This window comes from Orycteropus afer, unplaced genomic scaffold, assembly GCF_000298275.1.
Source record: "Orycteropus afer afer isolate SDZICR_OR568_19922 unplaced genomic scaffold, OryAfe1.0 scaffold00033, whole genome shotgun sequence".
NCBI classification, from domain to species: Eukaryota; Metazoa; Chordata; class Mammalia; order Tubulidentata; family Orycteropodidae; genus Orycteropus; species Orycteropus afer.
In genome coordinates, this window is record NW_006921620.1 from 759,509 (window position 1) to 784,959 (window position 25,451).

General features: G+C 35.0%; 1 protein-coding gene across 1 annotated transcript in view; it reads right to left on the reverse strand.

Moving 5' to 3' along the window:
• ZNF644 (zinc finger protein 644) overlaps nucleotides 1-25,451 on the reverse strand; it is a 139,519-nt gene that overhangs the window by 11,319 nt on the left and 102,749 nt on the right. The window contains exons 4-6 of the mRNA XM_042780299.1: nucleotides 10,877-13,896; nucleotides 10,089-10,688; nucleotides 8,078-8,200 (exon numbers count right to left, since the gene is read on the reverse strand). Coding sequence (XP_042636233.1) covers nucleotides 8,078-8,200; nucleotides 10,089-10,688; nucleotides 10,877-13,896 — 3,743 coding nt within the window. The remainder of the gene's footprint in view (nucleotides 1-8,077; nucleotides 8,201-10,088; nucleotides 10,689-10,876; nucleotides 13,897-25,451) is intronic.

Here is a 25,451-nt window from a genome sequence, read left to right on the forward strand (position 1 = left end):
TCACTACAAAATTAATTCCAAAATGTTAGACTACCATTCTACATCCCCTACCAGACTGACCTTATTCTTACTTCCTAATATTTTCAATAAATTATCTTCATGCTTCTATATTGTTCCCTCCTTCAGGAATGCTCCTTCCCCAACCCCAATGCCCACTTCAATTTGCTATCCTTCAGGGTTCAAATCAAATGTTTCTTCTAAAAGAACTGCTGGGTCCTATCCAGGCTGAGAGAAGGCCTGGTGGCAATCTGTTCCCGTAAAGATTTACAGCCTTTGAAACCCCATAGGGCAGTTCTATTCTGTCCTATGAGCTTGCTGTGTGAGTCAGAGTCTACTCAACGGCAATGTGTACTCAGGCCGAAAATACTTTGCTCTTCTTCCATCTGAATTCCACAGGGTTTCACGCATACCTCTTCTTCAAGGGCACTTATCAATTTGTCTTGTATTACAATCATGTACAAACATGCTTTCAGTATATTGTAAGATCCCATTTACCTTTGCAGTGTTTAGCACATAGCACAATGCATTAACCAGAGTAGGTACAAAATAAATGATCGCTGAATTAGTTCATAAATCTGCCTGCTGACTTTTAGTATGTGTGCAAATAGCCTGATACGTGTTGGAATAGTTCAGGTATCTGTAATGGTGACTAAATATTCAGTGATTAAATTTTATTCATTCTACTGTTTCACAAGGCAGAAAAAAGTACAATATTTTGGAAATACTACTATCATATGTTAAGGGTAAAATCAAGTTTGATACTTAAAAGACTTAGGTTTCCATCACCTAGAAAAGTTTTTCAATTTCAATAATTCATTACCTTGCTAATCTTGAATAAAGGATATGCTATTGTGCAAATATACAAATATATGCAGATAACAGACAGACTAGGTCCTGATGAAGTGAGTCCCTGAGTGATGCAAAGCTTGGTGATCTACTTCCAAAAGGCCAGACATCAGGCCATCGTGAACTGGCTTGACAGCCACTGGTTAATGAAGAACAATACTATACAAAATGTAGCACCCAGAATATATGGAAATCCATCTTTCACTGTTTCAAGGGTAACTTTTGAAAATAAAAGTTTGGCCAGGCCACTTCCTTTATTTTAAAAAATCCTTCTATGACATAATTTTCTAATACAGCATTCATTTCCCGCATCATCATCTTCCCTATAACTGAAATCTCCTGGCACTTCATAAACCAGTATTTCACCCTGTGTGTCCACAATTATTCTCTTTGCCTGGAATGTCCTACCTCATCTTTTCTTCCTAAAAACTCTACTCATCCCTCAAGTTTAGGGTCTGGCTGAAAATTCACAAAGCTTTCCCTAACAATACAACTGCACTTACAGGGTAATTTTCAGAGCCTCATGGTAATTTTCAGAGGCTCAGGGACTAGCACAATCCTGGTACAATACAAGAACTCAACATTTGCTAAAATGAATAAAGTTTTTCTTTAACTACTAGTTTTATTTTTTCTCCTCTGGTGGCGTAGTGCCTAAGGCATTTGACGGCTAATCAGAAGGCTGGTGGTTCAAACCCACCAGCTGCTCCTCAGAAGGAAGACTGGATCATCTACTTCTGTAGAGATACTGCCTCAGAAACCCAAGGAGGGTTTGCTATGAGTTGGATTTTTTTTGGGGGGTAGTAAAAAAAATAATAACAAGAAACATACCAACATGAACTATGTATTTTTTTTTTTCTCCTTTTTCTTTTTAAGGCTCTATTTAACAGGGAGCTCTGGTAGCATAGTGGCTAAGGCACTTGACTGCTAACCAGAAGGCTGGCGGTTCAAACCCACCAGCCACTCCTCGGAAGGAAGGTTGGGCAATCCTACTTCCGTAGTGATACTGCCTCGGAAACCCAAGGAGGGGTCGCTATGAGTCAGGGCTGACTTGACGGCACATAACAACAACAACAATTTAACAGGCAAGACAAATAATAAAGGCAACAGACAAAAAGAAACCTAACTGATCCCCAGACTGCCCTTGAAAGGAGGCCTTGTTTACAATAAACGATCTGAACTTTTACAACACTGCAGTCACTATACCATGTGATAGTATATGATCTTGTACAGTTCTCTAATTTTCCTTGTCTTATATGTGTTCCTAAACACTGCTTTCCTAACAAGAATATAAGTTCTTAGCATTTATATTCTTTCAGGTTGAATGAATTACTATGAAAGCAGATAATTTCTTGAAGACCCAATATTAGAAAAATATTTTTTAAAAAAGGCACTGCACAGATCTTCATGAAAGAACTAATATATCTTGGGAAGCTTTCAACACACTATTTCTTTCATTCTGTCACAGCACAAAATGTTCCTATGGCACTTTCTATAAGAATTACCTTTCTAGTGGCTTACACACCACTCAGCACCTGGTGCAGTATCACATGTTCATTAGAATTGTTACAGGCCTCCAAGGCCAATTATATCATTAAAACTGAAAAGAGGCAAAAGAGCACATTTAGTAACATGCAATCTATTATTTCACTTAAAAGTGGATGGGATGAAAAATAAAATACTGCTTTTACTACAACAGAAAACATATGTATTGATTAAAAGGCTCTAACACCAATTTTCAAGATTTTTTTCCATTAGAAAATCATTCTTTCTTTATGATGGGTGGGCCATTTGTTTGTTACCGTAGAATAGCAGTAACTGTGCTTTACTTCAAAAACATTATCCAGGAAGATTTCCAAAGATAAAATGAAGCATAAATATACAGCATGTTGAATATCATCAAAACTGAAGTGAAATACAAGGTAACTACCCAAAATATATGCATATATGAAGATTTTTTTTCCATTAATTTTCATTAAGTAGCTAAAAAATCCCCACTTACTTTAAATCCTGAGAGCTGGCATTTGATTAAAAAATGTAAACTATACATAAAGAAAGATTTGAAAACAACAAGAAAAGAACATTTGCCTACTACCACAGCAGTGTTATGATTTCTAAGATCGTACTATTGTTGGCTCCAGCCAGTACTAGCCCAAGAGAAAGTAACTTAGGGCCAGCGTTTTTCAATCTATAGGCATTGACTTCTTAGTGAGTTGTAAAATCAATTTATTAGGTCAGGAGCAGGACTGATATTCTAATGAAGAGGAGTAAAATTAAGCAGAAAATAGTATCGTACACCATGCTCAATTGAGATGATTGAATGAGTGTGTATGTGATTGTGAGTTTGTATGTAGGGCCAAGATGTAAAATGGAGTTCCAATAAAAATGCTGAAAGTCAACATCATTTTTCCTTTTTTTTCCCCCAAGAGATAACAGAATGCTTTATACCACAGAGAATCATTGTGCAAACATACATTCAGCTTACTGATGTATTTCCTTTCACATTTCCTCTGCTCCCTGACCTAAATTGTTTCTCTTTCCTGACCTACTAAAATTTACTCTTACTTTGACCTCAAAATACTTATTTTTTTAAGTTCCAATTGCAGACTAAATTGGTAGAACACACTCTGCCTTAAACACTTTTAAATGTTTTAGAAGTCTTAAGAACCAGTGTGACCATATAATTTATCATCCAATCCAGGACACTCATGAGAGTGATAGAGGCATTTGACTAGGCTGTGATAGCAGGCATAAACCAGGGTGTGTGGTTTTCTATGAATAACTTAATTACAGTGCAGTTTTACTATTGCTAGTATAAAACACAATTTAATTAAACTATTTATTATTACTCACACACACACAAATTCAATAGTTAAAACTACAAGTCCAAAAGCATTTAATATGAACTTTGTGAATTATATAAAATAACCCTGGTTTTTAATAAAAATTATATAATGTTCTTATTGTACTGTTCAGAAATTAGCTAGGAATAAATATGGATGAGCATGCAAAACAATAACCTAAAGGAACAAAACCTAAAAAGTCTACCAATGGTGCAGTGTACACTAATTGAAATAAATTCTTAAATAAATCTGTTCTGAATTTACAATATAAGATATAAAGTAAATCCTTTGGTACCAATCTTCTTTAAACAAAGTCATTTAAAAAAAAATGTAAAACATCATAAATTATTATCCATCACTGAAGGCATGTGAAAATTCTTAAAAATAACTTATCTAAATGTGTCTAGTGGAAGACAAGTTAAATTAGTCTGGGGAAAATTTTAATCTGTGAAATTTACCTTTTTTGACAATTTAACTCTGTCCCAAGTATGCTTTGTTTACAATTCCAATGCTTTCTTGCTTTCATCAGTTCCTCTTACTAAAATTAGGGAGGATTCTGCATTTTAATAACCACATGAATTTGCTTTCATATTAAGCAATTCTCATATTTAAAGCCTTCTCTCTTTAAAAAAAAAAAAAAAAAAAAAAGTGTGTTTGGGGGGATGAATTTCTTAGGGCCCCTCATACCCAGCTGTGTTCTTTCCACTCTATTTTTATTTTTGCATCTCCTCTTTCTCAATTTTCTGCCAGGGGAAGAGTTCATGGATGATCAGGCTTCAGGGGATATGCAAAGCCTATATAGAAAAAATTTTATCTGTGGATAAATAAATACACTTTTCTGGGAAGGGGCCCACAGCTTTCATAAAATTCTCTAAGAGGTCAGAGACCCAATCAAAGATGAAGAACCATCATATTATCATATTGGAAGTGTTTCAGACACCAGTAAACAGAAATTTAGTGAAGCACAGGGGCACACTTTTTAGTCTTTTAAGGGTAGCTGGAGAGAGATAAATTAACAAGAATATTTTCCCTCAAAAGCCTATCTATCACAGCTCTTCCACAGGAGGCCAGGAGCTTGTGGCTTCTAAGAAGGCTTGGAAGTTTATCCTTTCACAGATAATCAAACAGGCCTTTCCTTCTTAGTGTAGGGGTATGTAAGCTTTCTTATCAAGAATGGGACACATAATCCAAAATCCATGTGAATGAAGACCGCAGGAATTAGAAACACATATACTAGACATCCATATGGAGGACCTGTTGTTGTTGTTATGTGCCGTCGAGTCGGACCCGACTCATGGCGACCCCTCCTTGGATTTCCGAGGCAGTATCACTACGGAAGTAGATTGCCCCATCTTCCTTCCGAGATGGAGGACCTATTCATATATATTTTCCTTTTACATTATTCTAGTTTTGTGATACTTGGATTAAGGTAAGGTTTCTTAAAAAATTGAACTTGTATTTTCTTTATCAGTACCTACATATACTTAAAGTTCAGCTTGTTGCCCATATCCCTTTTAATAATCCCATGGAATCCTCTGGGACCAATGGCAGGGAACCACTGCTTTATACCAGGGATACTGATACAGGGGAAGAGAATAAACACGTACTTTATAAAAATAATAAGGAATTCTTCATTTGGAAAGCAAAAGACATTAATAGAGCTAGCTAAAAATGTCTTAATAGCCATGGATAAGCAACAAAGGTATTATCTGTGTAGCTCTACCAGCCCAGATGATTTTCAATATCAGGGGAAAATATTTCAGAATTCTTTCCAAGAAAGGGAGCACAAGACTTTTGTATTTATTGCAAGTGGGTGTGAAGTGCAAAAATTATCACCAGAGACTTCCCTCAGCTTTTCATTTCCCTTCTCTTTACCTTAGGACTGGCAAACACATAATCTATATGCACTTCTGATATTTTGCTCAGTATTTAATACTATTTTTAAAATAGTATTCCCTTTTCAAGTGATGCCCTGGACTATAACCCCATTCTCTTGTATTGCTTCTCTCTTTGGTAATAAAGTTTATAATAAGGCGCTTATTGCAATGTATCCTTGGTCAAAAAAGTGTTACCATTTGTTAGTTAAGGAGCTCTGGTGGCATAGTGGATAAGGCATTTGGCTGCTAACCAGAAGGTCAGCTGTTCAAATCCACCAGCCGCTTAGCGGAAATAAGCTGGGGCAATGTACTTCCATAAACATTTACAGCCTTGGAAACCCAATGGTGGTCACTATGAGTTGGAATTGTTTCAATGGTAGTGAGTTTGTTTTTGAATTTATCTATAAATAATTATTCCTATGTTTTGAAGGATCTTCAGTTGAGGTAAAAGTTTTTTTTTTTTTAACTAGACTAACAAAATCTAGTCTAGAGAGATCTGCCTCATTGAGTATTTGCATAATCCACTTGAGTAGTCAGAATGGAACGTTTTCTGAAGTCCTCCAAAGTCTAATACAGACCTGACCCTCTCTTAGGTCCCTGTTCTTTCTGTTGTTGTTGTTAGTGCCTTCGAGTCGGAGCCCACTCAAAGCGACTCCTCCTTGGGTTTTCAAGGCAGTATCACTACAGAAGTAGACTGCCCCATCTTCCTTCCGAGGGTGCCTGGTGGATTTGAACTGCCAGCCTTTTGGTTAGCTATTCTATTCAGTCTTCACCAGAATGCTCCTCACCTGAACTGTAAGGTTTTTCTACTGCTTTCTTTCTAAAATATCAAAGCCAAGGAAAGATCTCCTACACATGGTAGACAACAGTGAGCAAGAACAAAAATCTACAGTGAGACCGCAATGATTTGAATTTCCAATTTGCTATTTATGAACTGTTTAAATTACAGAAAATTGCTTAAGTTCTGTAAGTGCTAACCTTTCTATAAAAATGGAGAATTACAGTACCTACAACTCATATGGTTGCTGTGAAGATTAAATAAAATTATGCATGCAATTGCATAGCAAAGTGCCTGACACATAGTCAGTCTCGAACAAATTAGTGACTATGATACACAATGACTTCCTGTTTCTACAATCTCTTATTTTCATAGCTCTCCTGCCTCTAAAGGAGCTGTGGTGGCATAGCGCTTAAGGCATGTGACCGCTAACCAGAGGTTTAAGAAGAGATACCACCTCGGAAACCCAAGGAGGGTCGCTATGAGTCGGGATCGACTACGCGGCAGTGAGGGTTTTTTTTTTTTTTTTTTTTTTTGGTTTTTCCTGCCTCTAAAGTCTACAACTTTTCAAGCCTGATAAATAAGTAAGTGATATCATAAAATTTATCAACTCACAATATGAAGATTAATCCAGTAAAGTAAAACTCACCCTACCCCCCCTTCTACTTAATATAAATGGGTAACAATCACCCCTGGTTATTTGTTATTAAGTCAGAGGATCAAGCAAAGAAGCAGAAGAAAGACACTAGTATGAACACAAGTGTTTCTTAGGAGGCAAGAACATATTGGATGTTAAGTCATAAGAAGACACGAGGAAGAACAGAAAAGTTGGGAATACAACAACTGGAAGAAAGCAGTGGTCAGTGATCTAAAAGAGCAAGAGAAAAAGAAAAAGATTGGGGGGGAGAATTTTAGGTAAAAGGATTTATGCAGATCTACTTAGAAAAGAGGGTATAAGGAGTGAAGAGAAATGGGATTTGCTGAAAGCAGGATATCCTGAAAAGCTATAAACAAAAGAGTAAAGCATTCCGCAGGGTATAAGAAGCAGAATTACATAGGAGTAAGCTAATCAAATTTTCACAGACTAGCAGTATGAAGAGGTATCTGCAAGGCTGGCCAAACCAGCCAAAAATAACACAGAAATGTGCATGTTAACACTTATGTGCACAGGTATATATTTATTACTCCTAAATATAGTTTAGGGGCATTAAAAGAAAAATCTAATCAGTTATAAATATGGGCCAATTATTGAGGCTTGCCCCTTCAAAGATCTGATCTACAGACTAATGAAAACTACTTACTTTTCTACTCAGTTTACTTTTCTACTCAGTTCTACGTATCTGAAATTTCACTTCCTGGGGGGAAAAAAAAAAAATTCTCCATGCTAGGACTACAATTTAAAAAAAAAAAAAACCAAAGAGAGGTGTCTAATTGGAACAAAAAATAGTATAATTTAAAAATCAATGGGAATAATGTAGACTCAAAAGTTCCACACCTCTTTAGGTTACTTTTTTCCCCAAAAAAATCAAGCCAAGAAGAGCCAAATGAAAAAAAAAAGAATAGTTTGCTTAAAATTACATCTAATAGTTTACAAGTTGCTGAAATTTAATGTATATCTAGATTCAACTGCTGCTTACCAAAGAATGCTATAAATATCACCTGAATTAGCACCAGTCTGGTGAGAAAAAAAATGTACTGCATCAGACAGACTTGCTGTGTTATCTGTTCAAACATACCTGTACCAGTCAAAAGTCCAGCACTCTTCTTTCGTGCATAAGCGCGTAAGTGGTTGGACAGGCTAACAGCACTTGTAAACGTCGTATTGCAATGCACACATGTTCTAAGCTTCACAGGCATACCTATCATTCAAAAGAAAACTATAATCCAGTTCTACTGCAAAAAGTGAAATTTTCTTAGCTTGAAGCGTGTAGAAAAGTATCACAATAAAGATGGTTTAAAAACCAGTTAATGAATTAGCTTAATGTAAAATAAGGAGAGGGAATTAAGTTAACTATTATTAGTCTGTAGTTAGTATTTACAGCCAACCCATGCTCTTTGGAAAGGAGGAAGAGGAATGACTTGAACCTCTGAGTCTCTCTGGATTTATCACTTACTATTACTTTGTTGCAGATTTCTGTGTTACGCAGATCACTTCCTAAATCTAAAACACAATGCTGTGATTTGAATTGAACAGTTCTGTTGAAAAGTTTTAAAGCTTACAACATTACCAAAAATCTAGTTAACAAAGCAGTAATTAAAGTGTTTTATCCACAAAACCGTAAAAGGCTCAGTACTAAATTAGGCTTTCTGAAGAAGGCTGGGAGAAAAGGTGGTAAAACACACCACTGAACAGCTGTTAGACACAACATTTTATTCAGGGCATTTTATGTTCATTACTCTGAATGCGCAATCAATAATGAAAGTTAATGATTTGAAGTTTTTTGCTAAAATCTTTGTGCTACATAAATGATCAACAAGCTAACATCTTAGTCTTCACAGTAAAGAAAACATGTTGAAATAATAACCAACTCCTAACTTCTCAGACAACCCTCACTCCCCCAACCCATTTTAATTGGTTTCTTCAATATTATTGTGATAGCCACAACTATGTTTTCCTTTTCTGAGTGTATGCCATGGTCATACACAGCTAATACATCTTCCCTACATTTCATCCTTCTGAAAAGTATTAAAAGCTACTGACAATAAAACTATCATCACACAAAAAAGAAAGAACCCTATTAACCACATGCCCATAAATTGTTCTTCAGGCCACTTACAATACAAATTAATCTTTCCTTAAACCAAAACTGCATTATAAATATTTAGGATACTACAATGTCTGCCCAAAGTAAATAAGTCAACAGTATAATTACAGTAATTTTATATATTGCTAATCCAATGGCTAATTACTATTCCCTCACAGTCACAGTCAACCAAGGGTTCCAATCATCAGACCATCTAACTTAATATGTTCAACATTCTTAACCTCCAAATAAACCTATAAAGACACTTAAAATTCTTCTAGTATAAAAGTATAAACCAGGCTTAGTAATACCACATAAAGTCTGGCTACTGCATCTACCACATCACTTGCCAACGCATACAAAATATTCCTTTGAAAAGAGAAATACTACTGGTTTACAAACACTATGGTAAGTCATCTGTTCTTACCCTTAGAACACTACTGGAAATTCTAAAACCCTAAACAAACACATTTTATACCCACAACGGTTCTCCAAAACCAAACTATCCCACAACACAATGAGTATTAGAAGAGAGAGTTTCTTTGGATTAATCACAACATTGTGACACAAATCCATTCAGCTGAAAGCATGTTTTGTTTTACTTAAGCAGCAGCAAAACCAATAGCTAAATCTTCAAAACATTATCAATTTGGAGAACTGGCAAAAGTATGACAGTGGCTTGCCCTTTCAGTAATGCAATACTTTTGAACAAGGTCAACCTCCCATCCACAGAACCATCCCTCAGCCATACCACACTTCATTTTTACAGATCAGCATTTTTTTTTCTTTTTGTTTTCATTCTCACTTTATAATCTGACCAAGAATTGAGGCACACAGAAGTCAGTGCTGAGGGGCATCGATTGAGTTATACAGAAATGACAATGTAACCAATTCTGTGCACTGCAAAAAAATAACATTAAATGGTAAGATTCAGAGAAAAAGTATTTTCTATAAAACTGTGTTTAAATTATATATGCTAAAATAGTCATAAAACTCCTCTTACCTGAGTGCATAGTCAAATCCATTTTTTGTGGTTGATACATCAATGGACTATCTTCATTTAATGGAAGTACACATTTCTGAACAAATCTCTTTCTTGCAGTCTGATTATGGATCTTCTGAGGAGAAAGAGCAGAATTCCTTTCTTCTCCCATCCTTTTATTTTTAAGAAGTTCTATCAGTGTAAGAGACTTTTTCCCACTGGACAGTTCAGGTTTTGTTTCATCACATTCACTTAAGAAATTCAGCCCATCTTCCTCTGATGCAGACACTGATACAGCTTCAGTCTTTAGGCCATTATGGTATGCTTCAAGAGGTATAACATTTTGTGATAAAAAGTCATCACTTGATGCAAATTTTTGAGCTACAAATGGTCTGGGAATAATACGACGATTGTTCAATGCCTTTAAGATTTTTTCGTATTTTTCTTCATTTTGCATCATCTCATTTAGAACACAGATCGGAGATTTGTGAGCATCCCATTTGGTCTTCCCCAGTCTTTTCAGGTGGCCTCTAACATGATTTGATAATCCAATCTTAGTATCAAACCAACCACCACAGAGTTGACAAGTGTGTTCAGAAGTGGCTTCTGACTTCTCTATAGCTAAAAAAAAAGAAGTTTAAGAATAATATCAGCATTTTTGATAAAATGACCACTCTAAGGCAATTAACTCTGAAATGTGAATTATGATTCTTATAAAGAACAAGATTCAAACAAAATCTTAACATCTTCTGAATTTGAACACAGAGACGTATTTGCCCAAATGACACAGATTACCCATGAGGACTTACCTTTTCTAACTCGCTTAACAGGTGTTCCTGTGCCAGTCCTTTTGAAATGCTGCATTTTATCACTTGTGGCTATTTGTTCTGGTGATACAACATGACGGGCTTCATAGCTTAATCCTGCTCTGTGAAGATGGCCCCGAACATGATTTGACAATCCAACACCTGTTTCAAATGTTGCAGGGCAGTAAGGACAAGATTTCTTCTCAAGAGACAAATCAGACCAATGAAAAACAGAACTATGCTTTGACAATGAAGTTTCTGCATTTTCTAAATGCTGAGGATCATGTATTTCTTGCAAAAAGTTATTAGTTCCTGCATCTTCATAATATTCAAAATAAAAGCCATCATTTTGATCATAACTAAGACTCGTATTTTCTTCAGGCTCTTGACTTTCTACCTTGCTTTTAAATAGAGGGAATAAATTTACATGTTCTTGATCAATATTGTTGTAAGTTTCCTCTTCTATAGCCTGTGTAGTGTAGTCACCCAGTTCAACATTATCCCAGGAACTTTCATCTTCTGTTTCATAGCTATCTTTCTTTTCAGCAGAATTAAGCTTTTGTAAAACAACAACTGTCATTTTATGCAAAAAATCTGGATAGCTATCCAAGTCTTCTCCTCCAACAGAACTTTCCTTCTTGGATTCCTTAACTACTCTTTTTACAGCTACACGTCTGTGTTCTTTGAAACTTTCTGGCCTTTTGTTGTCAGAGTTATGAGAATCTGAAATAAAACTATCGCTATGAGAACTACTTGATGAGGAAAACAGATGTAAAGAATTTAATGAACTAGCTTCTTTTTTTAAATGCTGAGGATACGATTCACCTGACTTTTTAACCATCCTGTAGTTTTCATATTTGTGTCGATATAAATAGTTGCTATTTGTCTTGACATTAGATTTTTCTTTTGCTGCTTGATGGAAATACTTAGGCTTTTGGTCGATGCTGCTTTTATGAGAACTGTTTTGACTGCACACATTTACACTTGACTGGGCGATGCTTTTCCGAGCTTTTTGTATTCTGTGTGGCCGCTTATGGAATTTTGAAAAATTACTTGACTGTGAAGTTGATCCAAATGTTCGCTTTACATCTTGTTTTAGAGCAGAGTTCTTTGGAAATGTGGTTGACTGTTGTTTCATTAATGGTTTAGTGCTAATAGTATCGATAGGTTCTTCAAGGATATCACTTTTTCTTTTGTCGAGTCCAAGAGGACTACTAAATGAATCAATGCATGATGATGAATGTAGGTACTCCATGTGTTTTTTTAAAATACTTCGGGCTGAAGTAGTAAAAGGACACATCTTACATATGTAGGTAGTTGATTTTTTGGATGACCCTGTAACAGAGACTTTCATGAAAGTCTTTTTTTGCGTTTTTCTCTGGGCTATATCAGAACTGACTATGGGGCACTTTACCACTGCTCCGTGGGCAATACCTCGATGGCATTCCAATTCATTTTCTGTCACTGCCATAAAGTTACACTCTTCACAGCAGTAGTATCTTTTATCTTTTTCATGGGTTTTAGCATGTTGCACAAATGTTTTAGGGCAATTGGTACCAAACACACACTGAGGGCATTGTAATCGTGCACTTCTTCCTTCATCCTGAAGTTCTTTCAATTCACGAATTTCCTCCATCAACTTCTGTCTTCTTTCTTGGTGAATAATCATATGCTTTAGAAGTGAGTTGCGATCTCGAAATGTCCGTCCACATTCTCTACAAGCATATGGTCTTGGGACATTAAGATGGCGAAAGTGACTATTCCCATCTAAATGATACATCATATGTCTGTGGAGGTGCTTTTTCTCCCTAAAATTCACATTGCACTTTGTACAGGGGTAGAATGATGGCTCTTCAGTGCTGAAAGTAGCAGGTGACTCCGAATCACTCTCTTCACATTTCTTTTTTAAGGAATTTGAAAGAAAAGTGCTAGCATGAACAGGTGAACTGTCTTCTTCACACTTATCTGGGTTATATATTAGATGTTGAAATGCATCCACAGATTCTAAGTCGTCATCAGTTGACTCAGGCTTCACTTTTGATAATGCATATTTCTGTGAGTCTACTGCTTGTAGTTCTTCATTTTGTTCCAGAAAGTCTACTTCTAGCATTTTTGATTTATTGGGTATACAATTAGAATCACTAAAGCAATCCTCAGTATAACGAGTTATCTTGCTTACATCCATTTTCCGCTTTCTCTTTTTTTCTAGACCCACTTTAGAGTGAACTGGAGTTTTATCTACTGTATCTTCATTAGTCATAAGGAATTGAATGAACTCTTTTTGAGGATCCCAGTTTGCATCATTTTCTGATCTAAATTCATCTGTACCTGAGGAAATTCCCGTTAATGTATTGACACAATCATCTTTTACCAATAAATCTTCATTATCTTCACCCACCTCTACTTGATTTATTAAAGTGCTATCTGACTGTATACTACTCTCTACTGAATTCTGAATGTCACAACCAACTGAAGCAGAGGTAGGTAGTTTTTTAATGGAATGAGTTGGATTCTTAGCATTTGCTACATCTGGTAACAAAAATAAAACTTGGTGTTGACTTGCTTTTTGTGGTGTAGACAGCTGAAGATCAGCTGCCACCTTCAAAGTTGAACAAGACTCTGTTGTCGGCTGATCCACAGGCTGTCCAGTGGTTAATGAAACACTGCCTTTATTCATACTGGAAGTCTTAGTTAAGGAGGAGTGTGAAACTGGTCCATTAACAGCAGCTCCTTTAGGCAAGATAAAGTTTTCACTAGAAACAGTAGGAGTACCAGCATGTATAAACAGAGCAGACTGGCCTCCGCTTAAGGCTTTTTCAGATTTGTCCTTTGACAGTTCTTCAGGCAGAGTCAACGTATTGTTTTTCTGAAATGATGTTTGACAATCTTTTGGTTTATGAACTCCACTCTCTTTCTCTGAGATAAAATTGTTGCCATCTAGGATTTCTTCTTTAGCACCAGTAACATCGGTGTTTATCTTCATATCATCCATACTGGTGGCAAGCCCATTTAACACAGTTAGTCTAAAAAACGGAAAAAATAATTTTAGATTTACATGAAAGAAAAAAAATGCTATTAAATTGTGTATAGAGTTGAAAGCACACATTTTTTATTTGTTTAATTTTTTACTTTTCATATTGAGATTCTATTTTTCTTAAAGAAACACTTAAAAAATCCAAACACTTTAAAAGTGCCTCAAAGGATAATTTTTACTTTGTGCTAGGCAACAACTCAATATTCTGCATGTACTAAATGTCTAGGGAAAGGTGAACACACACACATATATATACTCACACACAGATACTTATACACACAGTATAAATGAATATACTACAGAGAAAAAAACCTTTTAAACCTCTAATATATAGACTGACAATAAAATTATTTCATTTAAGCAATCAAAATTTATCAATCTAAATTACAGACATTACAGAGAAGTAGGAATTTTGCCACTTAAAAGTTCATTACTGGAGGAAGGCAACAAAATACCTCTCAATAAAAGATATTATTTGAATAAACATATTTGTTAGCAACATCAATGGCTTATTATTACAGTAATGATCTTTATTATTTTACAAATTTAAGAATATTTTGCTCAAGACATTTTAACATTCTCTTAAAATTCTACTTATTAATTATAAAAACCCTTTATTCATAAGGGTTTAGTGATTCCTCAAATTCCTTCACATTATCCTCAATCCTAAATTAGTAAAGTTGAAATCAGTGAAGTTTTATGTTATTTTAAACTTTCATAGCTAGGACCTCCACATTGTCGGTGTTGTATGATGGCCTAAAACATTTTATGATGAAACATAAATATATGTTAAATGTTTAGTTTAATTCATATAAAATACAGATAACATTTTCCCAAGCATTTTTTATAATATATTTAATCATTATAACAACAGAAAGGAGATTTCTGAAATTTTGTGGGGCACATATTTGTGGTGTGTGTGTATGTGTATATATATATATAAACACATATATAAGTACACACACACACACACACACAGGTTGTATAATTATTTACGCCACTATGAAGAATTACTTTTAACTCTGTTCTTATCAATGGCCATGTTACACTGGAATTGCCTCTCTCCTTCTTTGTTGTTGTTGTTATATGCCGTCAAGTCGGACCCGACTCATAGCGACCCCTCCTTGGGTTTCTGAGGCAGTAGCAACTATGCAAGTAGATTGCCCAACCTTCCTTAGAAGAATGTAATCTCTTTGAGGGCATGTACTTTAACCTACTAACTTTCCTACCTCTAGAATCTAGAACAGTGATTGGCATAGGTGCTCAGGCAATATTTGTTGAATAAATGACTGAATTAATGTTGAATGAATAAAAATACCATTGCAAACTTGAAAGTTCCTAAAGAACAAATATTTTTCTTCCCATGAACTCAATAGACACTCCTTTAAAATAATACAAGTTCTATATCAAGTTCTGATTTCTTGACTCAGCAGCAACTGTAGCAAGGCCCTCAAAATATGCAAAAACCCTCACGAACAACTTACAAAAACTTTCAAATACCAAAGTATTAATTTCAAATAGTATTAATTACATGAAGCACTGCCATAAAATTTCACAGTTTACTTCTGTCCCTAGTTGCATTTACAGTTTATTCATTCTCCTTACTTATGTGACAGGCACTGTACTAGGTATTAGGGATATGACAGTAAACAAAACAGACTAGGTTTCTGTTCTCAAATACAGGAAAACACCTTCCCGTGTTTATAGTATTTTTAATTTGTGTAAAAATTAATACTATTTTAGGATAGCAGGAACTTACAATCCAATATTTAGAAATCAGAACATTTCAAAAGTTCATTATTATTTATACTGTTTTACGGGACCAATTTCATATTTTAAAAACTAAGTCTCCATCAAAAATAAAAGAATTGCTCTAATTACTATTTTTTTATTTCATAACTTAGTACAAACACTTACAAATATGATCTTATTCTTTCCATAAGTTTTTTATTTTTTACAACAACACAACAGATAAGTACTACCTTTTTTTTTTAGTGTTATTAAATATACCAACAATCATTTTTCCTTCCCCGCAATAGGTCTCAGGATTCTGTTTTGAGACTGGCAAATTTCCATAGTAATAAAAATAGACTTCCAATAAGATCATATTCAATGATATCACCCCAAAATGGTGCTAATGCAGCACCCAGCAGGAGTCTCAACATCACATACACAGAAGTTAAAAACGGGCAGCACAAGCATGTGTTAGGAAGGAGTGTGCAAATGTCAATGAAAAGAAAAGCAAGTCTTGATGCTGTATTATTACCTATTCCTAACATTTCTCATTAAATTAGGTAGAAAAAGTAAAATGCCTTAATAGCAACAATTTAATAAAGCTGAAATAGAAGACAGATTTTTTAAAAAAACAAGTTAAGCCTGAAAGACACTTAACTTTCTGTTCCTGCTTATTATAATCACAGACATACACAAATATATGCTCAGTCAATTTGAAAGCCTATATTAGTTTTTCTCAACAGGAAGCAACGTTGCTAACGAAGTGGTAAATTCAGTGTTAATGAGTGGCTTCACTGTTACCACCTCAGAGGTAAAACCTTCCATGTTCCATGTTCCACCCATCTGTTCTGGTGTTAGAGGTTCAGAGATGGAACAGACGCTTCCCATTTAAAGCAACTTCATTGGTACCCCCTGAACAGCAGGGTGACAAACTATGAGGATATCATGTCGGCTTGAAGACTGCATCCTCATTATCAGAATGGCTTTGTAAGAGCCTTTCGTTAAGTTCACATTCTAGAGATGACAAACTGTTTTACTCAAATACATAGACAAAAATATATATGCATAACAGATCTTTTATCTACAAAATGCAGCTAGCAAAAACAAACCAAAAAAAGAGAAAAAGATCAAATTGAGTATTGTTAAAATATAAAATGAGATCTTTAACAGGCAAAGTTTTCGTCTGCACCTACATAACGAAATATGGCTCACTGGCCCCAAAATAATAATTACCTCTCTTCAAGAATAAAACAAATTATGCTTTTTCAGGTAAGTTGAGAAGATTTTCTTAGCACATTAATATTAAAACCGTAAGGTATCAGAAACTGACTCAGTAAGCTAGCATTTTAACAGTAATTAAAAATTTTCCTCACTTAATTTTCAAAATATATTTTAACTATCAAATGTTCAAAATATATATTTTTCTTAAAAGCACTCAAGACTCACCGTGGTTGCACTGAGATACAATGCAGGATAATGGATCATCAAAATCTGTTGCAATGAATCTACAAATTGCATAAAAAATTACTATATCCTCCCTACGTTTATGGATGTGTATATGGTATCCAGACAAGAAAGCATTTTATTTGTAAACTAATTTTATACTGTATAAAATAGTTTTCAACAACCTTTTAATTTTATAAACGAATACCTATAATAGAGCCACTAATACCAGTTATGTTAATATTATAAAGTACCGAACATACTTGAAGTAGGCATTATTCATTATTTAAGTTTAAACTAACTAAATTCAGAAATTATAGTAAACAAACTAATGTTATATTAGTTGAACCCTCATAAATCTCAATGAATTTTCTGTATCAATTAGGATCTTTTTAGGAAATGTTTGGATACTATTACTGTCTTCTCCCATATAATCATATAACCACAGAAATTTTCTTTGAACTGAATTTAAAAACGTTCTTAAAAAAAAAAAACACACACTTCATAAAAAGCTGTAAATGGAATTTTAAATCTACATAAAACATATTTCAGTTTCTAGAAAATTATAATGAGTTCTACAGCTATAACTGCCTGTAGTTATATACTGTGAGCATTAAAAAAAGTACAAAGGTCAGATCTGTCTTCAAGATGACAGATCATCACTTATATGCCTCAAGCTAGACTTATTGTCTCAGAAATCTCAAACATCAGTATTTTTGCAAACTATCAGCACTTGCTATAACACCCTCACTACACTACATCTTGAGGTTACTACAGAAGAAATGAGGTGATAATTGCATATTAACATAATTATTCTGTAATCCCTCTGAGCAAGCTTCCTAGGTCACTCAGTAATTCAGATTAGATACAACCTTCCTGTCATCAAATCTATGCTGTCCACTTTCTGTTCATGAATAATTCTTTTTTGATAAAAAACTAACTAATTCCATTATTTAATGTATATTATTAATTGTATTTATTGCAAGTTAGGTTAACATTTTTTGGGGTACTCATTACATTAATTCCAACCTTTGTCATATAATATAATTTCACAAAAAAATAAAAGTATGATTTGCACTCATTCCACATTAGTTCATTAATAACTATATTACACAGCTATAAATAAATTATAGTGTTGCCCACTAGTTGAGTTACAGTTAGGATCTATCAGGTTTTCAGAAACCCAAAGCTCATGTATATTATCCTTGAGAACACATGACAACTTCAGTTGGTATGTGAGAATGGGTCAAGAAGAGAAACCTATTCAGAACTGTCATTCTAACTGCAAAACAAATCTTAATCAACTGAAATATTACATCTAAAATTACCGCAGTATTTAAGCCTCTATATACAGTATATATATTATACACACACACATCTCATATCCAGTCTACAATGCAGGTGAAAACAAAGCATACTGCACGTAATTAAATCATCCTAAATATAATTACATTATCCTAAGAAAGGAGGTATCCCACTTTGGATGTCACACTGATGGGAAACACTACTGAAGCACATTCGTAAGTATATCCACCATGTGTTTCAATGTGAAAATCATGTCACATAATGAAATGAAGGCAAAACTTGGTTATGTTTCATCCAGCAATTAGCCTACACAACTGTAAATCTTCAAATGGTTAAAGGTTTGGAATATAAAAGGCAGAACACATGGTCGACTGGTTCAATCATAAAGAGAATTACATCTCAAGATCAAAAAAACTAGAGACAGGAGCATTCAGCATTGGAAAGGACTGTCTTATGCAGCAGTGAATTTGAATGGTTCAGCAGGTTAGACTAACCATCTGTCAGGAACACTGTAAAAGGGAGTATGAGGTTTGAAACTGGGTAAATTGATTTCTAAGGTCCTTTCTAATACGTAATATACATTAGTTCCACATTTGTTTACACATATGCACAAAGAAATGCAGAAAAAAAAAAAACTGGGGTAAAGATTACACAACTGGGCTTGTAAAACAACATTCTCTAATTTCAAAATTACCTGACGTAATTCTTTGGATTAACTAGTAATATATTGGTAAATGGATTCCTGAACAATGTAGCAATGAATGACTAATACCCTGAAACCACAGAGCTATCTGCACCATGAACACTCTATATACTATCAAGGATGTTTTTTTATTAACAATACTAAAAATTGTCACTGGATTTGAACATCTATGTAACATCTAATAGATTACAAAAAAAAAAAATTAAATAACACACACTGGGCATATAGTATTTCACTACAAGCAGCATGTGGCACTGCCATGACAAACTAATGTGTTTTGTCTATATGTGTTTTTATCACTACCAGAGAATTAAATTTAAGTTGCTGAATAGTTTTATTCCTGATGCCACTTACTCAAACATCTTCATTATTTTACTGCATAATGTTACAAAAGTACTAAATCATATACTCCTAATACTACAAGGTGATTCCTACTGAAAATGTATTAAACAGTCTGACACATATCAAGAAGCTGCTATATGGTAAATTGAAGTAGGTAACAAGTAACAACAATAATAGCAAATAGGACAAAAAAGGGAGGGAAAGCTACAAAGGTGAAAGATTAACAACTTGACAACATTATATCACAATGAGAATTAACAGTAGTAGGAAACAAACACATGTTTACTAATCAATCAAAGGTTAACTCCCTAGTGAAGAAGTCTGCAATTGGATAAAGCAAGGCAATAAATGACAGTAATAACCAAAAGAGTTCTAAGTCATATTCAGCATGCTTATAATATCAGCCATTCTTTCACATAACCAGAACAAGGTAAGTGATGATGTCAACTCTTGATAGGGCATCATGGCTCAAACAAGAACAATTCTTTTTTGTTTAATCAAAATGAGAGATAACTTCTATATATTTTTCAAATTGATCAAACTTTTGAGCATAGTTGTGCAAATAACACACATGCCATGTAACTGTCAAATTCAAATGTTTAATTTTCAAAGGAACCAATATAGCGAGTGTGAATATAGTCAATTCAACATTACACAGCAACTGTATCAATTTTGCCTTCCACCATCAGAAGATATTAACTGGCATGACAGTCTATGATGGGTTTGCTCTATTTGTGGTCATTTTTGAGATATATTACGAATATTAATTTAGGCCAATAAATACAAAAGAACTGAGTGTTAAAGGTCCTGAGAAGACAAAGCACACAATTATATTACAAGTGAAAACAGAGATGATAAAAAAATACTCAAAGTGGTTAAGATCAATATTACATATGTATATGGAATAAACTGCTTCATAGTTGAAATTATTCTAAATAGCAAAGAGAATTTCAACATTAAACATTACTGTGCCTATACCTTTGACAATAATCAGCAAGAGTGAAGGAAATATGGCAAAGGAAGAATCAACATCAGAAAAGGCTGTTTGTTTAAGAACTTAAAAGCTAAGCTGATGAAACTTCTGCCCTAATCATGTATAATTCCACAGATACAAGGTCCATTAGTGGCATGACTGCAGCTGCAAACACTGTGGCTTTGAAGGACTTCCTTATGACAGTTAAAGAAATGATTTATGTCTTAATAGATAAAACAATTTCATTTTTGGGAAAGGGTGACCACAGAACAAGAAGAAGATCAATATGGAGACGTCCAATCCAATGCCTGGACAGAACAAATGTCAGTTTCCTTCTAATACTCCAAGAATTATGATAAAATCTTGCATATTCAAAATTTCACAAATTTAACTAAGTTTTTATAAACTTTCATAGATTATAATATAGTAAAAGTTTCATTATAAAAGTTCCATCACTTGATTTGTTAAATCATGTATCATTAATCATATTTAGAAAATACAAAATTGTTTACCGTCTAAAGGAAAGTACAACTTGAACATTTGACAGAAAAGAACAAATTATTTAACTAATTTACAATTTTTGAATTATGGAGGAAGGGGTCATACCATAAAAGAATGATTTCTGTAATAATCTGTAATGAGTACTTACCATGTTCATTTGCATATAAGCATGTAAAATCTAGTATGAAATTACATTTATACATATTCGGATGAGAAAGGATACTCCTTGAGAAGTGTAAAACTGAAAGAAAACTAGAACTTTTACTGTCTATAAAATAATATTCTTATTCTTATTAATTTTAATATTATTTTTTCAACTTACCTTTTTTTACTTTCTTTGAAATCAGAAAAAAAAATTCAATTTCTTCTAAGAAAAATACTCCAAGGTAATTACTACTCTACAATGTGGATGGATCTGGCCGTTTGAGTCGGTCCCAACTCACAGTCAACCCCTCTTTGGGTTTCTGAGGCTGTAGCTCTACAGGACTAGATTGCCCAGTCTTCCTTTTGAGTAGTGACTGGTGGGTTTGAACCACCAGCCTTCTGGTTAGCAGTCAAATGCCTTAGGTACTACACCACCAGAGCTCCACAACAGTCCTCATTTAAATAATCAAATATAAGAAATATTCTTTCCTTGAAACAAAGTATACAGTATGCACTGTTCCCACACGTCTTTAAAAAAGAATGTATTTTGTGATGGCAAAAAAAAACTACTTCTTGCTCTGATTCAACATAGCTGTTAAAAAGATTTTATCTATTACATGTGCAATTTTGAAGTTTCATTTAAAAGTATAGAGATATTCATTTATTGTAGATTTCAGTAATTCCAAATTTTCACTAATACAGAAAACACCGTTGTTAGGTGCCATCAAGTTGGTTCTGACTCATAACGACCACATGCAACAGAACTTAACACTACCCAGTCCTGTACCATCCTCAAAATCATTATGTATGAGTCTACTATTGCAGTCACTGTGTCAATCCATCTCACTGAAGGTCTTCCTCTATTTTGTTGACTCTCTACTTTATCAAGAATAATATTCTTCTCCAGGGTCTAGTCCATCCTCATCACATATCCAAAGTACATGAGATGAAGTCTCACCATCCTCGAATCCAAGTAGCACTGGCTGTACCTCTTCTAAGACAGAAGATCTATTCATTTTCCTGGCAGTCCATGGTATATGAAATATTCTTTGCCAACATCTAATTCAAATCCACCAATTCTTCTTCAGTCTTGCTTTCACTGTCCAGCTTACTCATGCATATGAGGCAATTGAGAATAACATGGTTTGGGTCAGGTGTACCTTAGTGTTCAAAGGGACATCTTTGCTTACGAACACTTTAAAGAGGTCTTTTGTGGCAGATTTGCCCACTGCAATATGTCATTTGATTTCCTGACTGCTCTTTCCATGGTCATTATGGTGGATCCAAGGAAAATGAAATCCTTGACAACTTTAATCTTTTCTCCGTTGATTATGATGTTGCATATTAGTCCAGTCATGAGGATTTTTGTTTTATGTTGAGGTGTAATCCATACTGAAGGCTGCTGTCTTCGATCTTCATCAGTAAGTGCTTCAAGTCTTCTTCACTTTCAGCAGGCACAGCTGTGTCATCTGTATATTGCAGGTTGTTAATGAGTCTTTCTCCAATCCTGATGCTGCATTCATCTTCATATGGTCCAGCTTCTCAGATTATTTGTTTAGCATACAGATTGAATAATTATAATGAAAAGATACGACCCTTAGGCATCCTTTCCTGATTTTAACATAGTGTCTTCTTGTTCTGCTCAAATGCCTGCCTCTTGGTCTAACAGAAAACACTACAAAATGTAATGTTCGGATAATGTAACTACTTATTAATAATTAAATGTACAACCAAACTTGAAATGATGAATGAATCATGAAATGAATCAATGATGATTTAAGAGAAATTCCTTCAGGTTTATTAATATGAAGAGAGAATGAGGGCTTGGCCAAGAACAGTAATACATGGCAGTAAGGGAATTACAGAATGCATGATTTCCCATTTATCCAAACCACAAAAACAAACTATTATCATCAAAAGTACTTTACCACCCCAACCTATGTCTTCCTTTTCCTTTGTGTTACTATGTTGGTCACTTGCTTTTGGTATATTGCCTTACCCTTCACCCAAACCAATACTTGTCTCTTACCTACCTAGCTGTTTTCCCTCCCGTCCCTGGTAAACAACAAATAAAGTTTCACATGTAAATCTTTTCCTGACTTTTTACAATAGTGAACTAATGTAGTATTTGGCCTTTTGTGATTGACTTATCTCACTCAGCATAACGTCCTCCAAGTTCATCTACGTTATGAGGTATTCTGCAGATTCTGTATTATCCTTTAGTGTTGTGTAGTATTCCATCACGTATCTGTACTATAGTTTGGTTATCCATTCTACTGTTGATGGACACATAGGTTGTTTCTATCTCTTTGCTACTGTGAACAGTGCTGTGATGAACAGTGTGCATATATATATATTTGTGTCCTGGCTCTCACTTCTTTAGGATATATACCTAGTAATGGGATTGCTAGATCAAATGGTATTTCTATCTCCAATTTTTTAAGGAATTGCCATACTGATTTCCACAGTGCTTGAATCATTTTACAGTCCCACCAGCAGCACGTAAGAGTCCCAATGCCTCCACATCCTTGCCAGCATTTGTTATTTTCTGTCTTTGCTATTCATGCTGAGATATTTCATTGTTGTTTTGATTTCCATCTCCCTAATAGCAGTGTCTGGGAGCTCTGGTAGCATAGTGCCTAAGGCACTTGACTGCTAACCAGAAGGCTGGCGGTTCAAACCCATCAGCCACTCCTCGGAAGGAAGGTTGGGCAATCCTACTTCCGTAGCGATACTGCCTCGGAAACCCAAGGAGGGGTTGCTATGAGTCGGGGCCGACTCGACGGCAAATAACAACAAAAAAAAATAGCAGTGTCTAAGGCACTTAACTGCTAACCAGAAGGCTGGTGGTTCAAACACACCAACCACTCCTAGGAAGGTAGGTTGGGCAATCTACTTATGTAGTGATACCACCTCAGAAACCCAAGGAGGGGTTGCTATGCGTTGGGGATGACTCAACTGGCACATAACAACAACAACAACAATGGCTAATTACTGCAAACATTTCTTCATGTGTTTTTTGGCCATCCGAATATCTTCTTTGGTAAAGTGTCTGGCCATGTCTTCTAACCATTTTTTAATTCGATTGTTTGTCTTTTTGATATTGAAGTGTTGGAGTTTTCTAAAAATTTTAGAGATAAGTACCTTGTCAGACATGTCATTGCCGAATGTGTTTTTCCAATATGTAGGATCTCTTTTTGAAAAATCTTTTGATACTATAAGAATTCAATTTTTAGAAGGTCTCAGTCATCTACTTTATATTCTGCTGTTTGTGCATTTTTAATTATGTTTGGAAGTCTATTAATGCCACATATTAAGGTTTGCCCCTATTTCTTCTTTGATGAGCTTTATACTTTGAGATTTTACATTTAATAAGTCTTTGATCCATCTGCAGTTAGTTTTGTGTATGGTGTAAAATATGGATCTTGTTTCATTTTTCTTACAATGGATATCCAGTTTTGCCAGCACCATTTGCTAAAGAAACTATCTCTTCTCCCATTTAATAGATTACAGCCTTCTGCCAGTGGATGGATCTATTTCTGGGTTCTCAATTCTGTTCCACTGGTCTACGTGTCTATCGTTGTCCAATACCAGGCTGCTTTGGCTACTGAAGCTGTCTAGTAGATTTTCAGATCAGGAAATGTAAGACCTCCTACTTTGTTCTAAGCTAAGGGAGACAAACTTGTCTGTCAGTTTGTAATCCTGTGGGGCTTGCACATTGCTGTAAGGCTTGAGGCTGTACCACTGATGTTTCAAATGCCAGCAGCGTTGCCCATGGTGCACAGGTTTCAATGCAGCTTATAGACTGAGACAGACTAGGAAGAAAGAAGAGGCCATCCACTTCTCAAAGAATTGGCCAGGGAAAACCTTATGAATAGCAGAGAAACGATGTCTGATACATTACCTGGCAACTTTATGTATAGCTTAGAAACACTGTCTGACACAGTGCAGGAAGATGAGCCCCTTGGGTGAGAAGGCACTGAAAACAGAACTAGGAGGAAAAGAGCTGCCTCATCAGAGTAGAACCAACCTTAATGATATGGATAAAGTCTTTTAGGACCTCTATGTGCTGACATGGCATGACTGAAATTGAGGAGAAACAGCTGCAAACATCCATTAATAATCAGAACATGGAATGTACAAAGCATGGTAGAATTTTGCAAGACCAATGACTTATTCATTGCAAATACCTTTTTTCAACAACACAAACGGTGGCTATACACATGGACTTCACCAGACAGAGTACACAGGAATCACACTGACTATATCTGTGGCATATAGTCAGTCAGTATCTGTGGCATATAGACAGACTAGGAAGAAGGAAGAAGCCGTCCACTTCTCAAAGAATTGGCCAGGGAAAACCTTATGAATAGCAAAGAAACACTGTTTGGTACATTAC